This window comes from Ambystoma mexicanum, chromosome 3p, assembly GCF_040938575.1.
Source record: "Ambystoma mexicanum isolate Mex_15411 chromosome 3p, UKY_AmexF1_1, whole genome shotgun sequence".
Lineage (NCBI taxonomy): Eukaryota > Metazoa > Chordata > Amphibia > Caudata > Ambystomatidae > Ambystoma > Ambystoma mexicanum.
In genome coordinates, this window is record NC_090925.1 from 819,514,921 (window position 1) to 819,534,478 (window position 19,558).

Sequence of the window (19,558 nt, forward strand, 5' to 3'; positions counted from 1 at the left end):
GTCGCCAAGAAAGAGGAGTTGAGTGGTTGAGGACAGGAGTGAGGAGGAGAGGTCAGCCCACTCAGAGAGGAAGGAGGAAATTTGACCAGGTGGCCGATAGATAGTAGCCACGGTAAGGGAATGGCTAGGAGAGAGAGAGAGTCGGCAGACAAGACATTCAAAAGAGGAGTAGGTCTGCGTAGGAGTGACAGTGGCAGGAATCCACTCAGGGAAGATAAGGGCAACACCACCCCCTGCACGGTTAGGCCTGGGCATGGAGAGGATCTTGTAACCGTCAGGTAGGAGTGTGTCAAAGCTGGTGGCAGAGCTGGCTGTGAACCATGTCTCAGTGAGACAGAGGACGTCGAGGTCCAGTTCCTCAAGAAGGTGACAGATATCAGAGGAGTGTTTGATGGCAGAGCGAGAATTTAGAGTGGCAATGTGGAGAAGGTTGCCCTCCTTGAAGAACTTCCGGGGAGGGGTACAGATCAGAGGTACGCCCTGCGGAGGTGTTGAAGAAGGAGGTGAAGAAGGAGCACGAGAGGGGGCAGGGAGGGAGGGTAGAGGCAAGGTAGCCAAGGATAGAGGAGGGGGGACAGCTGGAGAGGAGAGGAAGTTGATGAGGTGTGGGAGGCGTCTATCAAAGAGGAGAAGGTTGGCCTGAGGGCCTTGGACCAAGATGGTTCCATTAGCGTAGACATTAATGATGGCCTTAGAGGAGCGGAAGGGGGCCAAGAGGACATCCCAACGGGTGCCACCATTAATGGGAGAGGAGGAGAAAGGAGAGAGCACAGAGACCATATGAAGGGTCCATAGGTCAGGCGAAGGCACGAAAAAGAGGATGTCAGTGAGAGTTTCCTTAGAGCAGGCACTAGTGTAGGTGTCAGCAATAGGGAGGCCTGGGTTGGAGACCAGGATGTCCTTTTTAAACTTTTTCCTACCAGATTTAGTGAGGAGAGCAGGATAGTCAATGGAGAAGCAGTTAGAGAAGATAGGCGAGACAGAGAGCACCATGGAGTAGGAGGGAGGACGGGGGGGAGACAGACGAAACGAGAGCACGCGGACAGGAAGTGAGCGGCAAGCACAAGTTACCAGAATTAGAGCAAACAAACAGTAAAGCGTATTAGGTACCCTGGGATGAATCCCTCTGTAACAGACCGTAGCATCATCCCATTAATTATTCTCTTTATTTTAGTCATGATATTTATTCCAAGCACGTGATTCTTGTATCTATAAGTAAGGTCTATGTAGATCTTTTGCTTACTATATGTTAATTACAATATCATATTATCGCTACATTTGTTCCCATTAGTACATTCCACAACATTCATCTCTGTTTATTTATATCACGTTCTAATTGTTAAAGTTCCGCGTCCATTTCCCACTGCTTACTGTACTCACATCAGGAAGTGAGAGATCTGTTCAAATCTGTTTCAAATCTGATGCACATAGACTAATACCAGACGGTTAAAATTTTGAGTTCCACAATCCTGTTTGTGCGAGACTTGTCCTTGGACTCAAGCCCTGGAATTGTATCTCTCCGGCCCTGAAATCTCTTCATTGGCTCCCAGTAACTGCAAGGATTAAATTCAAGACTCTTTGCATTGTCCACAGGGCTTTCTGGGGCCTGGGTCCAAAATACCTTCAACTTTCGCTCCGTAAATACCCTCCCATTCAGGCTCTTCGCTCCTCCACCACCAACTCCCTCAGGGTCTCTCGCTTCACCAAGCTACAAGTTGGTGGCAGATCTCTTTTCTCAGCAGGGGCCTCCCTCTGGAACAGCCTCCCTGCCACTCTGAAACTTGAGAAGAACCATCTCCGGTTCCAGAAGCACCTCAAGACCTTCCACTTTGCTTCTACCTTCGCCCCACCTCCCCCTACTAATCTACCTGCTTTGGCACAATGCACCTGATTTTCCCACTGCTTTCGGGCCCAGGTCCATGCCCACCCAGCCACTCACCCACACTACCCCTGGCAACACCTGCACTTGGGTCTGTATCTGTTACCCTACAGTCCCCTTACCTGCACTTATCAGACACCCACGGTCTGTGCTCATAACCTGCACTTGCCACCTTGCTAGCTGCACTACCTTTGTATTATTGTACCCCTTGCTCAGCACATTCCACTTTTCCCCTCTCCCTTTCACTTTCCCCCTTCCCTCCCCCTCTACTTGCGCGTTCTCAATGTCACTGGGCCTCGTAAGATCGTTGTTTTGTCTTCCCTTGTTCCCCTGCCTTGCCTCGTCATGCTCTGAAACACTTGTCTTTGAGTGCGATACAAATAAAATATCATATCATAGCCAGAGAATCCTCCAAATCCTCAATCAGTTTTTAATTGCCAACATGTCTATCGAATATGGTGCACTCCGCAGGGTTTGACTTATGCAGGAATAGAATACTAGATGTATCTTGCCATTGGACTGCATTTACGATGAGAATGCACCCAGTGGTACATTTTATGCATTGGTCTCCACAAAAGAATCTTAGGGAAGTCAGGTTGATGGTAAAATGAGGGTCTACCAAAAGGCTTATTTTCAGTTTCTGAAATGGCAGCTCTTCTGCTATCCCCAACTTAGTTTTCAGAATGTCACTTGTAAGTTTGAGCAACACATCTTTCCATTACTATTTTCTGTTTCACTGACAACACAACCCAGGTAAAGTCACCACCTGCCAGTGTGCATAAAAAAACCCAGGCAGTTCAAAAGTTAGACTTTCTTAGGAATACTCTTACTCATCAGGTAGTGGGTGGAATTGCCAATAGGAATTAGCATGGCCATGGGCAGTCAGTGGGCTAGTAAATAAAATGCCCTCAAGTGTCCCTCCTCACACGTCCGGTGTTTCCTAATTGTATTCCAGTTCAATAGTTTCAGCTCAAAGCAAACATATAAAATTGAATGAAGTAAAACTAAGGTAGATGTGAAACTCTCTGGTCAGTTCCCCTCTGGTTCTTGGCTGCTCTGGTGAACTCTCCTCTGGTCCTTGCCTTGACTCCCTTGCAGGTGAACCTTTAGTCCATCCCTCATTCGTTCTTTGGGTCTCTGGTGAGTTGGTGGCAAAAACAAGAAGCAAAACGCTTCAATTTTCTGTCAGTCATACAAACAAGTACCTTAGGCACCTGAAACACGCATAACCAGTACTACAAACAGCCAACAAAATATCTAAAACTTTCACGTACAGAGCCATATCTTTTAAGATCTGCACACATCAATGTTGTAACAAAGCAATCTTGGCCTGATCCCTCCGCTACTGCATTAGCCCCCTACCCTATTACTTGCAGATTCTGAAGCTCCTAGAAAGTTTGAAATTGGCAGATGGTGTGCGATGAAAGACTCAATATCGTAGCATAACAGGACATTACAGAGTGTGGGGCAGTACTTTGGATGGCACAAGTAACTTCAGTGGGTGGGAGCAACAGGGGAGAACATGTTATGTTGGTTCAACCACAGTTAATCCGCTATACTTGAAACTCTGGTGCACTGACTGGCTGGTGAGACTGATTGGAGAAGGGGGGAACTGGAGGAGACTGGGGGACAGCCAGTGCAGCAATCATACAATGATATGTGACAGTATTGGAGCCACTAGCAGAGGAGCACCAGGGTGCACCAATTTGTCCCTACACTTATTAAAACTGTCCTATTGTAAGGGCGAAACATAATCACTGATAAGCACTCCAATTTGTGCAGTTGAGGTCAGGGTGAGATTGCATTATTTGCCCAGGATCACATGCATATGCTAAACAGCGAAGCAGGGATTTTAGCCCACTCTCCAATTTAGGCACAACCACCTTCTTCCATGCTTTATTTTGAAGAAATAATAAAGTTTTTGGGAATCGAGGCCTACAATAATACTGTCTTATAGAGTTTTCTTGCAAAATACACAAATTGCATAATAAAGCATCATGACAACATGTAAATCCTTATAGCAACATGTTGAAATAAAATAATATCAGAGTACCTTTATTTTCCACATCCTGAATGGAAAACTATAAGATGCAAAAGGCAAACAATCTATTTACCCACTTTATTTTCAGCGCTTTAAGATGCACAATGAAAGAATTTGTGTAGTAAACTCACTTAGGTTTGGAGATTCGTCACAAACCTCCAGCGTGTTATGTATGGTTTTAAGAACATTCAACTAAGGACATCAATGCAAACTTTACTTTTTAGCAAATCAAGCTATTAGACATTATGGGTATGAACAAATATTTCAAAGGCTGCTCTATTGCGCTGCTTGCTTTAACTGTCACAGATTTGCAAGGTGACTGATGGTCTTTCAGTTGGAAATTCATCATCCTGCATAAAAAAGGCTATACTGCTGAATGACAAAAGAAACGTGTTGTCCCGTTTATTTCAGCGCTGGCTGCAGAGCCAGGGCCGCAGCCTGTGTGTCTCAGGGGGGCTGTGAGTTGGGGAAATGGCAGTGCTTGATCAGCCGAGCAGATCGTCGATTTGCCTCAGAGGAAACAAAATGCGCCCAGGTTCATGTTCCTGATCCTTTTAACTGTTCCGCGCCAGTGCCCTTCAGCTCACATTTCGGGCTGGTGCCCAATTAGATCTATGACGTTGCGTGCGTGGTGCCTTATCACTTCAGACTATGGGCCTCATCACGACTTTGGCGGTAACCCTTAAATCCGGCGGTCACGCTATTACCAATGGGTAATGGGGCATTCCCGAATGGGCTCAATGGGGAATGGGGATTAACATTACCACTGAACTCGTGATCCAGTGCTATTAGCACCGGGGAGTTTGGTGGTAGGGCTAATACCGCCGGCAGTAATACCGCTGGCGTTACCGCCAAAATCGTGATCAGGCCCTATATCTCAGCCACACTCTGTTTACCTCTCAGCTCTGTCTGAAGTGCTTGCTGCAGGATGCCTGCCTGGTGGAATCTCTCAGCGCTGCAGCCCAAGTCTCCTTTGCATGCAGTGGCAGTGCCACTGCCAATCCAAAACTATTGGCAAGCAGCATGTGTACAAACAGATATGCTGCACATGGGCCGGCATACCTACATGCAGCCTGAGGAGGAAACCCGGAAATAAACACAGCCTGGAAGCGCAAGCCAAAGCAGAAATACCCGCGTCTGGCTCAGGTTGTGTTTATGTCCGGGCCCCTCCGCCGGCCCTGACTCCAGACCATCATGGGCAGCGGCAAAAAAGCACAAAAAAACTATATATTTATTTTGCTTGCTTCTTTGCGGGGTGGCCGATGGGGGGAAGTCACTGTTGACTTGAAATACCACCTCATCCTTCCTGATGTCACAGGTTACCTCTTCCCCATCATAAGGGCAGGAAGAGTACACCAAGAAATTCCCCCCTTGCCGGATAACAATCTTTTCTGGAGGGATATTGTCGTCCCAGTGGTAACAGTCATTTGGTATTGGTCCCATGATCTCATTCCCTAACTCAATGGAAAAATATTGGCCATAAACCGCCATTCCAATAAAGGTGTCTGCGCACAAAGTGATACTTCTAGGGTCGCTCTTATCCATCAATATTCAAATGGAGTCGTGTTCTAGGTCAAATAGTGGTGTTGGGTTTAAATACAACCCTTGCTGTTGGAGGCGATAATTCAAATGTATATAAGCCTCCTGGTTTTTGAGGTTCTGTCCTTGCTTAATTTTTAGGGGAATCGTGAATTGTCGGACCTGTCCTGGGATGGTGACCTCTTCTCCCGTTTGAACTTCAACTGCATACAGCAGCAATTGAGCTGACTGAAATGCTTTCTCAGGGTTGTCAAAGGCCAAGGGGCTACCCCCCAGTCTGGACCAGGCTTTGTAATTAATTAGGTCCAAATTAATTGCGAATTGATTGAAAATGGCACTGCCCAAATAAAATGCGGAGGGAACATCTTTCAACACAACAGTTATATTCTATGTTTGTCACCAATGGAAATGTTTTTAACATGCCCATTTCCCACTTATCAATCAACTTAAATGTGGGAATGGTCTGATCTTTTGGAAGTTTCCTCAATAATGCTTCACTGCTGAAGCTTTTTCAATTATTCAGGCATACTTGGGCGAGAACAGACCCCCCCCCCCATTTACCTGAATGGGGAGAAACAGCTGTTCACCCTTGGATGTCAGTCAAGCTTTGAGCTGGTTTTTCATCATCTTTTATCATGGAATTTGGGTTTTCTTCAGATTGTGGATCGGTATAACATTTCAGCGTATTCCCTTGCATTGCAGAATGCCACTTAAAACTGGGAGGAAGGTTAATTTTCAAAAATGGAGAAGGGTTCCCATCACCAGTTTGTTCTCCTACAGAGATTACAGTGATGTCAGGGGCGTGACTGTTCCTAAAGTGGAATTCAATTTTGTCAGACCGCTGTTCGATCATGTGGCATGTGCCATTTAGATTTATGTAGTCTGTGCTTTGTTTTAGTTTTATTGGTCGGTTAGTCTGTGTTCAGAGGACTTTGTTCACACAATCAAACAGGGGTGATAACCTCCGGAGGAGGTCATTCCCCAGGAGACAAGGTGTGCCCTCTGGAGTGACGACTAGCACCGGGTGTTTTACCCTATGTTGCCCAATTTTGATCTCCAGATCTGCAGTTCCCTCGACGGAAATATAATTTTCATCAAAGTTTTGGAGTTGTCCAGGAAGAGGTGTGAGGGGAATTTGGTGTCTCTCTCCCTCCCTGAATGTATTTGTTCAAAGGTCTTTTTGGACAGGAGGGTGGCTTGGGATCCAGTATCCAGCAGTGCTGATAATGCACACTGACCCTGGACCTTGACAGATGCATAAAATCTCCCTTCCCTCTCCTCAAGGGGGCAAAGAAAATGTGCATTTTGTGCCAGCCTGGCAGTTAATTTCTTTATTTTGAACTCTGACACTGTGTGATCTAGGACAGTTTTCTGTGTCGTAGTCCAGGAATCTGGAAGAAAATTTGGCACCCAGATATCTGTGGAATTGTGAAATCCCATTTTTCCCCTGATTCTCAGCTGTCCCCCTTTTCCTGGAGACAGTCGCCTTAACCAGTTTCGGGGGAGGAGCCCTCATTGCTCCTCCCCCCAATTGCAGAGTTCTCAGGTGACATTGTTGGGGTTCAGGAATTGGTGGTACTGGGACAGTCTCCACACTTACCCAGTCTAAGTTAGAGTCTTTTGGGACCCATTTTTCCTTGGGGGGGATCTCTCCTGACCCATTTTTCCTTGGGAGGGATCCATCCTTGGAGGGATCCCTCCCTGAAAGAGAAGATTCTCTTCCCTGAATCCTACGGGGATTCTTCCCCTTCAAACTGGATGAAGCAGACCTCCTCCATGAAATGGGTTTTCTTTGACCCTTGGTTTCTCCTACTTACTCTCTGTTCCCTAGGTTCCAGCTTTTCAATGGTAGGAGATTTGGGTTCAGATTCAGAGGTCTATGGTGGTTTTTCTCGGGTGAGTAAGGATGTTTCCTCCAGGGCTTTGCATCTCCCTTCCCCTAGGGCCTCCTCCTCTGGAACCTGTTGGTTGTCTGGGTTTTCTCCCTGTCATTGCTCTGGGGCACCAGACCTGGGTGTTGAGCTGTTCTGGGCACGGATGTTCATTTGAGGGCTCTGCTGAGCCCTCAACATGCGACCCAGGTCTTGTGTCAGACTTTGGACCTTGCGCTCCAGTTGCCACCTCCTTTCTGGTTGGTATGGGGGTCTAAAGTCATACCTTTGCTGCTTTCAGGAAGGGTAGTTGTCCCTTCTCCCAGAGTAGCTCGGTATTGAGGGTTTCCCTGATAGGCCTCCGGCCTTGGTCTCCCTTCGGCTTGATTTGGGGCTCTATTGTCCAGAAAATGGGAAAGAGAGGAGGATTGTTCTGAAAGTTGGGGTTTGGAGGGTATCGAGGAAAGAAGCTTAAGTTGGAGGTTGGAGTTTTTCTTACCTCCTGAGGGAAGTTGTGTGGGAAGTTTTGAGGGAAGTTTTGAGGGAGATTTCCTGGGGCTGTACTTACCTGATTGGACATGCCCCCTTTTGCCGGGGGAGTCCATAAATACCCCAAGATGGGTCTGTGGCCCTTGTACCTTGGGCTGACATAGGTGGCAGGGTCAGGTGAAGAGTTGGTTGGATACCCTGCCTGGCTACCACCCAATTGTGATGAGTCAGAGGGTCTCATTTCACCCCACAATGGGGATGATGGGGGAAGAACTCTTCATTAAGTGACAAATGGGGGGAGATATGTGAGTTGTGAGACAGTCTCGGGAGGAAATCTCAGGGGCAACGTGCTCGCTTAGAAACCTCTGGGTATAAGCTTGTTATAAATAACCTATCCTATCATATCATATCAAATTCCGGAATTCAGCAATGAGGGTCAAATGGGGGCTGAACTGGGCACTGACGGGCAAAATAGGACAGAACCACTGATAGGAAATTTGAGATAGAACTTGGCACCTGTGGTAAATGGGAGCAATCAGCACTTAGGGCCACACGTGTGCTGGAATGGGATCGACACCTAAATCTGGACAGAACTCTGGGCTGAGGGTCAAATGTGTCAGAACTGGGTGATGAAAGGCAAATGATGGCAGGAGTGAGGCAAGAAGACTGACACCGGACAGATCTGGAGAAGCAAGCAGCATAACATGTGTTTTGCATGGGCAATGCTGGAATGTATTGTTGAGACGAGCCTCGCGATTTGTTTTGGGAACATTTAGCATGAAAATGTATTTACACTGGAAGTGCTCAGATATTTATTGAGGAATGCCTCATGATTTTCTTTGGGCGCAGCCAGCACGAAAAACTGTGCTGCATTAGGCTCCTGTTTACTGTCGATGACCTGCCATATGTTTGGGTATTTAATGTGCTCTATCATACAGAAACAGTTCTAAATTACATAGCTTCTTACCTCACCATGCTGACATTTTTCCTGAAATATATTCAGTAAAATGCATATTTTAGCCTATTATTTGAAACATTTTTGAGGTATAAGCACCCCAACCATCGCCGAGTTCTTTTTGACTTGTTCCGTGGATGTACTTGCTCAAACTAATCCAGGGAAAATATTTACACCCACCACTATAAAAAGTCATCAGTCGCTAATAGTAGTTATAGACCAGTGCAGTAGAGAAGGTTATTGGTGACCCATAATACTGTAAACAAACATTGGCAATGCAAACAGTTTGGGCTTTTGTATAGGCATGGGAAAGGCATTTGCCAGGCACTGCCGAAAGTGCTAATAACTGGCCGTTGTTGGTAGCAGCAGCAAAATGGTATGAATGCCTGATCATTTAATGCCTGAGCGGTGCCTGGCAAATGCATAATACTTAAAGTCACGCCCAAACTGTTGGCTTTGCCAATGCTTTTCTTAACAGGACTTCAGTGAAGGACATGCATAGTACATATAAATCGAGTGGTTGAATACAGACCTGATTACGACATTTTTATTACACCAACAGCGGCTTTACAGCTCCAATTTTCAGAAGACGGTTTTAAAAAACACTGGCAGGCACTTCAAGCTCAATGTTTGATCGTAAGGCTTAATAAAACTAGATCCAGGAAATCCTTAGAGGAAGTGTTTTGGGCAGGGTGGGTCAGTACGTGGGTGGGAATGGCCATTGCATAGGGATTAACATGGCCATGGACATGGACAGTCAATGGGTGGATAAACAACCAAACAAAAACTAAAAGCTGTGTATCCCTCCTCATATGCCGTTTCTCTCCAGCTGTACTCTAATTAATAGTTTTGGCGTATTGGTGGCTCTAAAGCGCCACTTAATACCTATAAATAGAAAGGCCAGTAGAGACCAAGATTAAATATTTAGTCCAGTAGAGACCAACAATGCATTAAACAAGCATTGGCAAAGCCAACATTTTGGTTTTCTATAGGCAGTCATTACCTCTATTATTACAAGTTTAACACTACGTTTTTATATATCGCAATCTATATTTACAAAAGTCAAAATGTGTCTGTGGGTTTTTGGGTGGGATTTGTTAGTTTGTGGCTTGGCGAAGCATGTTCCTAATACAATTCGACACGGTTTCACCAATCTGCACCAAATGTTGCATACTTGCCTGTTAGGACCCTTCGGACATTACTGCCTACATGACATTTGAGCATCCCACTCCTTTCACCGGAATTCAGCAGAAGTTAACATTTGTTTGTGGTTTTGCAGCCTACCGGCAAAGTAGTAAACCATGTTCACTGGGAATGGAAACAAATAATATATTAGAGGCAAATGGACCTGGGAGGCAAAGGTGAAGGCAGGCAGCACTCCAGAAGTTTCCACCATCTTGCATCAGGTGAAATTACTTTTCCAGAGGATTCTTGCAAGATGGTGCATGCGTACGAAACCGTAAACCATGTGCACTGGGAAGGGTAACAAAAATGTTTGGCCCATCAGGTAAAATCCAGAGGATTTTTGCGAGATGGTACCTGCTGATGAAATGGTAAACCATGTTCACCAGGAAGGGAAACAAAAAATGTTGTTGCTAAACAAGCTGTACAATGCCGTAAACCATGTTCACCAGGAAGGGAAACAAAAATATTTGCTGCATCAGGTAAAATTACTTTTCCAGAGGATTTTTGCGAGATGGTACCTGCTGATGAAATGGTAAACCATGTTCACCAGGAAGGGAAACAAAAAATGTTGTTGCTAAACAAGCTGTACAATGCCGTAAACCATGTTCACCAGGAAGGGAAACAAAAATATTTGCTGCATCAGGTAAAATTACTTTTCCAGAGGATTTTTGCCAGATGGTGCCTTGCTGACGAAGCGGTAAACCAATGTCACAGCAAAGGGAAACAAAAAATGTTCCTCAACCGGTCTCCACACGAAGAACAAAATTCGAAGTCCCGCCTTTGAAGGCCCTAGGATGTACAGTTTCTGAGATATTTGCACCGCAACGAACTGCACCACGCCAGGGTGAGGCGGAACAGTGACCTACAAGATCATTCATTTTCAAAAATTGAGGAGAGTGTTATCATGTCTGTCTACAGAACCCGTTTGGAGGAAAGGTACTTCTGCTAGTTTTCTATAAATCTTCCCATTGACCTTAATAACATGTTTCTTTTAGTTTCTACCTTCCCTTCATAAAGAACAAAAAACACAATCTATAGTATTGTAATTCAGCTCGGTGTGCCGGGTTGCTAAATTGCTTAAAAATCAACAGACACATTTGACTAAGAAGTGCTTTTTACACAAGGAGCAAGTCCACTGTTGCCTATGCAGTTCGTTTACTTAAGTCTGTCAGTCTGAATTGAAGGCTGCGATGCCTGGCGGCCTGATCTGTGACCAGAGGAGGCTCACGTCGTTCTTCTCACGTGAATTGGATTTAGGGATCTTGGTGTATTGTTGAACAGGCCCACGTGACTCTGAAAGGTTGGTGGGGCCATGGGGCAGAGTTGGCCGCATTTCAAGCAGAGCCGCTGCACCCGCCTCATACCCTCAGACATTTCGCAGGCGACACACTGTCGAGCAATCTCCCTACTTCCTTATAGAGGGAGCCCTGCCGATCCGCAGCATGACACTGTACACATCGACAATGCCTTTTATTCTCGCCCCCTGAGCCTCCACAAATTCCTCAATTTCCCAAAAGCTCAGTTTTTGCCAAATACTTTCTCTGCGAGTTGCGATGTGGACATTTTGTAGCACTCCACGGAAACACGACACTGACGTCCAGACCTTGATATTGTTGCGGAAACGCTCGCTTTCTGTCTCCCACGTGGTTATAAAGTAGCCCAAAGTTGCTTTGTATTGTGTGAAAAACAAAATGAGGAAGTATTTGTACGAAACCTGCCCGAGCTGCTTATCTTTCAGGCAGGAGGGGTGCGGCACGAGCTAGACAGAAGTGTGGTCGGCGGGCATTGCAAATGGTGGCGGACAGCAGCTGGGCTAGACTGGGATAGGACCAGAGAGAAGCTCGCTCCGCCTGGCGGATTCCAGGACACAGGCGGGAGAAAAGCTGAGGCAGACACGACTGGCACAGGTGAAGCTAGGCACTCGCCTGGACTGGCACACGGGCGAGAGAGAGAAGGGCGAACGTCCTGACATAGCAAGGGCTGCAGGTAGCTAGGCATAGTAAAAGCTATGGCACAGGCACCCAACTAGACTGGGAGAGGAAGAGGGGCGAAAGAGAAGCACGCCTGGCTTCTCAGTTGCCATAGCAACTCAGAGATGCAGAACAGCTAAACAGCATAACATCGGGCGTAGGACTTCTATGGACTGGCAAAACAAGCAGGGCTGAAGAAAATCTCGACCTGCCAGTCATAGCGAGAGGCGTGGGAGTGAAGCCCGAGTAGCGTGAGAGAGGAAGAGGCGGAGGAGAATAGCTTGGGCAATCTGGCACAGCAGACGGCCTGGCATAGGGGCATGGCATATTAAGAGGGAAGCTCAGCAAGAAGTGCTGAAGAGGATCTTGGCTTGCCTTCCAAAAAAAAAAAAAGAAGAAGCTTGGGTGGAAGGCAATAGGCCATCTTGGCTGAAGTGCCGGTGGGAAGTTTTGCTGCACTGGCACACACACACACGAGAGAAGCTTGGCTTGGTGGGCACAGCAAGGCGCGGCTTACATACCCGAAGATGTCCGGGAGTGAACTGGATTTCTCAGATGACCTGATTTGCTCCATTTGCCTAGAGTTCTTTTGCCAACCTGTGATCCTGGGGTGTGGGCACAACTTCTGCCGGGACTGCATCGGACAGGTGTGGCATGGCAAGGATGTCTACGTCTGCCCTGAGTGCCGGCAGGAATACTCCGAGCAGCGGCTCATCGCCAACCGCGTGCTTGGTAATCTTGCTGAGAAGGCCCAGGCAAGCCCCAAAATCCAGCGAGTGGAGAAGGAACTCCAGAACCAGGTGAGTATGCAATCATAATGATAACTTCCTTCTTTGCCATATCTGAATCCTAGCTGGGGAACCAGATGTTACTACCAAATAGCACAATAGTACACATAGTGTTAACCTCATAATTAAAAAAGGGTTGTCCTGCTGAGCCGTTTGAACCTGTGAACATCTGGTTGCTCACACATTTCATCAGCAGCAGCTGTTCAGCCAACCCATCTTTTTCAGTGGCAACCATCAGCCGTGTCTCCATTTGTCACCTGATCACTTGGGAATAATTACTGCCTGCATGCTCGCATCAAAAACCTGTCTGGTGGTCAGAGTTGTCTGGGTTAAGCACTCAAATAAAAGGAGAGGTCCTTTTATTCTGTCCATACCCTTGTCTCATATATATATATATATATATATATATATATATATATATATATATATATATATATATATATATATATATATATATATAAAACATGGCCTGCGATAGCGGCCATGAAGTTATGGTTAAGTTGCTAAACTCATAGGAAGAGCACTTTTTGAGCAGCTTATAACTTCGCTCCCCGTGGACGAATCCTCACCAAATTTTCCGAAAACAAAAAGATATGGCCCACTCTGAAGTTCTTTGCAAAGTTTAGTGAGGTTTGGCCCGGGGGGGCAAAGTTATAGGGGGGGTCCCAAATATTTTTTTTTCCCCATAGACTGAATAGGGAACACATTTCTGTCGTGCCTACAGCCCAAACCGCGGGACGGTTTTTCACCAGATTTGCGGCAGGAGCAGCGGCTTGGACCCGAAAAGTGTGCTTTTGTAAATTTGGTGAACATCCGTCCAGTAGTTTCTTTTTAAACTACCAAAAAGTAGGTCTAAAAAAATGTGTGATATCTATGTTCTCTCCGCGGACACACTTCCCTGTTCGCTCCGCGGACAGGACACCGATTGGCTAATCAGCTTGCGTTATGTCCGCGGACACGTGACGTGTTCGCTGATTGGTTGGAGTGAAGCGTGAGGTGTGTCAGATTTTTGGAAACGCCCAGACATCACAGTAAAAACATATTAAAAAAGACAACATTGCACTTGTCAAATTTATCAAATAATCTCTGGGGAGGTGAGGGGTGATGAGGATGGGATAGAATATGGCTGCAAGAAGCAGAAATATCGGGTGTTTTTTGCCACGCAAGTCCGCGAACAGTTCGGATGTTCACAAACAGTCCTGTGAAGTTCGCGGTCAACTCTGCATTACAGGCTTGGTGAAAAGCAGTTCTTGGATGGCTGATAACTTTGGCACCACTTAATGAAATGGCATGACATTTTGCAATTATATAAGGCTTATACATGTGGTGCCATTTGACAAATCTACACAAAGGTTTGCAAAAAGATTAGAGATCTAGATATAAATGTTTTCGTAATGTCTGAATGGATTTTGTTAAGTGGGGGCTAGGTTACATGACGATAGTATGTGCATACATTTGACACTTTAGAAAAAATAAAACATGGGGGGATTTCCAGCAAACTTGCATAAGGAACATTGGCAAGGACCTACAAGCATGGTTTTGCAAATGTGCCCGTGTTTTATTTTTTGACTGGTGTCATAATGTAGGTACAAAAAATAGTGATATACCTTTGGTGACTGAGGTGTAGCCTGTGGCCATGGGCAGTGGGCAGATTGTGTGGGTCATGGAATAAGGTCATGATCCGGACGGACAATCTGGCTACTGGCCATGACCACGAGGGACAAAACATGGGGTTAAAGTGGCCATGTCCTAAAGTTATTCAGAATTGGGATACATTTGAAAGGGAAGAAAAATGTGCTCATGGTAATGTGGTCATAGAGTTCTCTTTTTGCCTTCTACAGGCTGCCATGAAAAGCGAAGAGGGGCCCTGTATAGAACCCTGCCTTCCCTTTCCATGATGGCCATCTTGGAAAAGGATTTTACTTCCAGGCGTTACGGTGTAGAAAGGAAAATCCTTTTTTGGCACCACGTTTTCCCGTTTTGGGAACCTAGGTTGCTAATGTTCTTTATCCCTCATTACAGGGGCTGGAATGGGGGGATAATGGTCCGGAGACCTTGTTATCCACCCTCGCTTCGTTTGGGCCGATCATGGGCGTAGGACATGGGGGGGCAGGGGGGACAAATCCCCCCACAATTTTAAGTGGGGGGGTGTAATGTAATTTATCCCCCCCAGAATATGGGTTTGGTGTGTCGTGCAGGGATCTGTTTTTGAAGTGGGGGGGGAGGGGCTGATTACTATGTAAGCTGCCCTCTCCCCCTGGCCCCCAAAGCATGGGGGCAATACCCTGGGGGCAGATGGGTGATCATCTTCCCCCAGGGAAAGGGGGCAAGCAAAAAAAATGATTTAAAAAAAAAAAAAAAACGTAGTTTTGGGTGGGGTGGGTGCGGGTGGGACCACTAGCCACCAGGGATTTTTGCAAGGGGGGTGGCCCTCTCCCCCCCCACCCTAAGTGGATGGGGGCCACCTTATGTAGCCCTCCCTGGGGGCAGATTTCTGCCCCTAGGAAGGGTACATGAGATGCCCTCCATCCATTTGGGGTGGGGGGGAGAGGCCAATGCAAATATTGGCAGAGCCTGCCCTCCCAAGCCTGGGGCAGTACGTTTTGACTCCCCCCCTGGGGGAAGATGGCCACACACATGTACCCATCTGCCCCTAGGGAAGGGCAAAACAAAAAGATATATATTATAACTTGTTTTGAGTGGGGGCGGTGGACAGCCCACTAGACCACCAGGATTTTTTGTGTTTGAAAGGGGGTGGCCCACCCCCCCACCCTAAGTGGATGAGGGGGCACCTTATGTAGCCCTCCCTGGGGGCAGATTTCTGCCCCTAGGAAGGGGTACATGAGATGCGCCCATCCATTTGGGGTGAGGGGAGAGGCCACTGCAAATATTGGCAGAGCCACCCCACCCCCCAAGCCTGGGGCAGTACGTTTTGCCACCCTCTGGGGGCAGATGGTCACACACATGTGCCATCTGCCCCTAGAGAAGGGCAAAACTAAAATATATATATTATAACTTGTTTTGGGTGGGGGTGGGGGACCCACTAGACCATCAGGATTTTTTGTGTTTGAAAGGCAGGATGGCCCTCTCCCCCACCCTAAGTGGATGGGGGCACCTTATGTAGCCTTCCCTGGGGGCAGATTTCTGCCCCTAGGAAGGGGTACATGAGATGCCCCCATCCATTTGGGGTGGGGGAGAGGCCACTGCAAATATTGGCAGAGCCACCCCAGAAGCCTGGGGCAGTACGTTTTTCCCCCACCGGGGGGCAGATGGGCACACAAATGTGCCTGTCTGCCCCTAGGGAAGGGGCAAAACAAAAATAAAACAAATTATAACTTGTTTTGGGTGGGTGTGGGGGGCCACTGAACCACCATGGATGCTTCTACTGGAAAGGGGGGTGGCCCTCTCACCCCCACCCCAAATTGATGGGGGGCATCTCATGTAGCCCTCCCTGGGGGCAGATTGCTAGCACAATCTTCCCCTAGCAAAGAGGCAAAACAAAAACAAAAATAATAATAACTTGTTTTGGGTGGGTGTGGGGGTTACTAAATCACCATGGATGTTTTTAGTGGAAAGGGGGGTGCCCACGGGTATCTTCTTTTTGGAAATGCATGTGGTACTCTGTTTTCCTCGGAGGCTTCGCCACCCTAGGCCCAAATCTGTAGGTTGTCCACATGAGCAAAATCTGCTTTGCCGAAAGGCTTGGCGTTATCAGTGGGTAGGCCTTTTCCCTTGGCGCCGAGGTAGGTGCATCCACACATGTGAGGTACGGTTTTTGTCGGGCCAAAAAGAGGATGCCCATGGGAATCCACAGAGGTATGACTTGCGCGAATCGCCGCAGAATGTATTAGCCACAATCCCTGGCAAAGTCTGAAATTTTATGAAAAAACTACAATTTTCAGACATTTCACTCTTGCCACCCACGGAAAAACGCCGTCAACACCACATGTCCTACCATGCCGCGTTCCCACATGTGTCCCGACGTAAACGGTACCTCACATGTGTGGCTGCACCTACCTGGGCACAAAGGGAAAAGGCTAAACCACTGGTAACCCCCAAGGGTTTGGGGAGACAACCTACAGATTTGGGCCTAGGGTGTCAAAGCCAAGAAGGAAAACAGGATACCCCATACATTTCCGAAAAGAAGACACACGTGGGAATCCACAGAGGTTTGACTTGTGTGAATCGCCCCAGAATGTATTACCCACAATCCCAGACAAAGTGAACATTTTGTTTTTTCCACTAAATTTCAGAATTTGTCAGGGATTGTGGGTCATAAATTATGGGGCGATTCTTGCCAGTCAGACTTCTGTGGATTCCCATGGGTGTCTTCTTTTCGGAAATGCATGGGGTTCCCTGTTTTCCTTCGTGGCTTCGACACCCTAGGCTCAAATCTGTCGGTTGTCCACATGAGCAAAATTCCTGAAAATCTGATGTGCGAAAAGACTTGGGGTTACCAGTGTTTTAGGCTTTTCCCTTTGCAGCCAGGTAGGTGCACCCACACATGTGAGGTACCGTTTTCATCGGGAAACCTGTGGGAACGGGGGAAGGTTGGCCATGTGTTGTTGGCTGCGTGTTTCGGTGGGTGACCAGAGTGAAATCTGTGGAAATTGTGTGTTTTTTCTGTCATTTTCCCAATTTCCCCCCAAACTATGGAATCTTTCCCTACATAGTTGTTGCCTGACCTGCGCAAATCACCCCTTCCCAAACTTGGAATATTGTCTACTTTTCAGAAATGTATGCCTTTCTGGCTTCCCATTCACCTTTCCTACCCTTTTCTTCCTTTCCGTCCACGAATGTCCTTTTGGACAAAAAACGCCAAAATCTCCTACCTCTCACAAAACAGCTGATTAGCATATCAAAATATGTTATTTTGGTTTCCACTCATTCTGTTATTGAAAGCCTGGAAAATGGTGAATCCAGCACAGCAAACTATTTGTTCCTAGCTCCTACAAGGAAAACACCACAGGCTTCTTTGTACAACATTTTATTGGCATTTTCTGAAAAAAAAACAAATGTTCTCCTTTTTGGTTATTTTCTCTCACCCCCCTACAGCAAACTAGGATTCCTGGGTGGTGTTATGACCGCCTACATGTGGGAAAAAAGCGGCCAAGTTTGGCCGAGATATCTCATGTAACAAAGAAGTTACAAGGGATTGAAGGGTGACATACCAAAATCACCAAAAAAGGCCTTGGCACTGGGGGGAAATACCCATGGCAGTTAAGGGGTTAAGCCAGTAAAGCCTCAGAGGAGATATCATTTGTAAGATAGCTCAGTTAGTTAATTCTCCAAATGCAGATTGTGCACAGGAATATGTAACACCTGTGTTCAGCACCTGGCTTAATCTTCCGGTGGGATAATAGAGTGAATGCATTCAGCTTCCGATGCAACACAGCATTTTCCAGGTCAATTGGTTCAGAAGAAGTGGTGGAAACACTATTACTGTCACTTTTCTAATTGGCCAGATTTTCGTGCATTTTCTGGGTGGAGTTCGGGAGCCGAGTGGACACACCAGGACCCCCTGTATTTCCCGCTCCACCAGACAAATGCGGCCTTTCTGCCAGCATGGATTCTCATGCTGGAAATAAGGACAGGGATTCCTCTGGGATCTGCTTGGAAATGAAACCTGGTAAAAGCGGGCAGAGTCCAGAGTAAGCCATTGTCAATTCTGCCAGCAATCGCTAATTGCGCGAGGTATTTACACTCTTCCAAAGTGAAAAAGCAATGTGATTTCCCCTGCCTTTTACCCTAAAATCTTCCATTTTGTTGCAGAAAAGTAAAAACGTGCGCCAATGGAAGTGGTCCACTCCATGCAGTTTACTTTGCGCCTTGATGCTTGTGGGTTTTGCGTGATACTACACATGTAATAAATAAATAAATACATTTAACATGACCCCAGATAAATGCCAATTCGTGATCAGAATGAGTGAGCATGGCATGTCGCTGGCAAGAGGGTGTCCTGTGCTTCTTGAGTGGGTTGGCAAATGCCCTTAATTGCCAACTCGCGTTAAGCAGGTGCTTAAACCCATCAGTGTGGATTGCGCAATAATAAGTCGACAGAGGTATTTCAAATGGCCAATTTCGCTCTTTGGGTGACATTGTCAAAGTGGGAGAATGTTGCCCAGCAGGTGCCACTTTCTCTGCAGAGTGAATTGTGCCCACCCGAGGAAGAAGTGTGAAAAACCTACAAGGGCACTGTGCCCTGCTCTTTCTGTGTGTGTCTTCCCCACAGGGCGACAGATGCCGACTCAGACATGAGTAAGTCTCAGGTGACAAGCCTGTACTCTAGTTGATGTGGCAAAGAATTCCAGACTTCTGAGGCTGATAACATTAGCAGCACTGCCACCTGACAGGTATGTGTGATGAAGTTACAAAGCAGAGCTGTTAGTGGGCTAAAGCAGGAGGCAATGTCTGCCCACCCTCAAAGGGTACATACAACCAAAAGTAATAGGCCCCTCCCCCCATCATGGCTGTAGGGGCCAGGCTCCAAACCAGGGCAAGAATGCCCTCCAATCATCCATGCCCACGAGTAGGATACCCCTCGTGCTCCATGAACCCTGTTGAGCAACCTCTGTGCTTTCCAGGTGGTACTAACGTTATTTAAAGCCAGAAGTCTAAAAGGTAATCGCTTAATTGCAGCTGGAAATTAGCTCCTGGCGTGATCAAAATGTCTTAACCAAGTGTGACATCATCCCCTTCATTTATAAGCAATATGTGTGTTCTCGCGTTTCTTCATCCACTGAATTACTGTTAGAAACAAAGGCAAGAGTTATGTCTCTTGTGTAGGCATTAGGAAGGCAGTTGCCAGCCTCTGGCATAATATGCCATGTTCTTCCAATAT

The 19,558-nt window shown here is 46.7% G+C and overlaps 1 protein-coding gene across 5 annotated transcripts in view; it reads left to right on the forward strand.

The window, feature by feature from the left end:
• The first annotated feature begins 11,679 nt into the window (after positions 1 to 11,679).
• Positions 11,680 to 19,558, forward strand: part of LOC138580941 (adapter molecule crk-like) — a 208,208-nt gene continuing 200,329 nt past the window's right edge. For all 5 annotated transcript variants that reach the window (XM_069651875.1, XM_069651876.1, XM_069651878.1 and 2 more), the window contains exon 1: positions 11,680 to 12,729. In XM_069651875.1, coding sequence (XP_069507976.1) covers positions 12,457 to 12,729 — 273 coding nt within the window. In that variant the 5' untranslated portion in view covers positions 11,680 to 12,456. The remainder of the gene's footprint in view (positions 12,730 to 19,558) is intronic.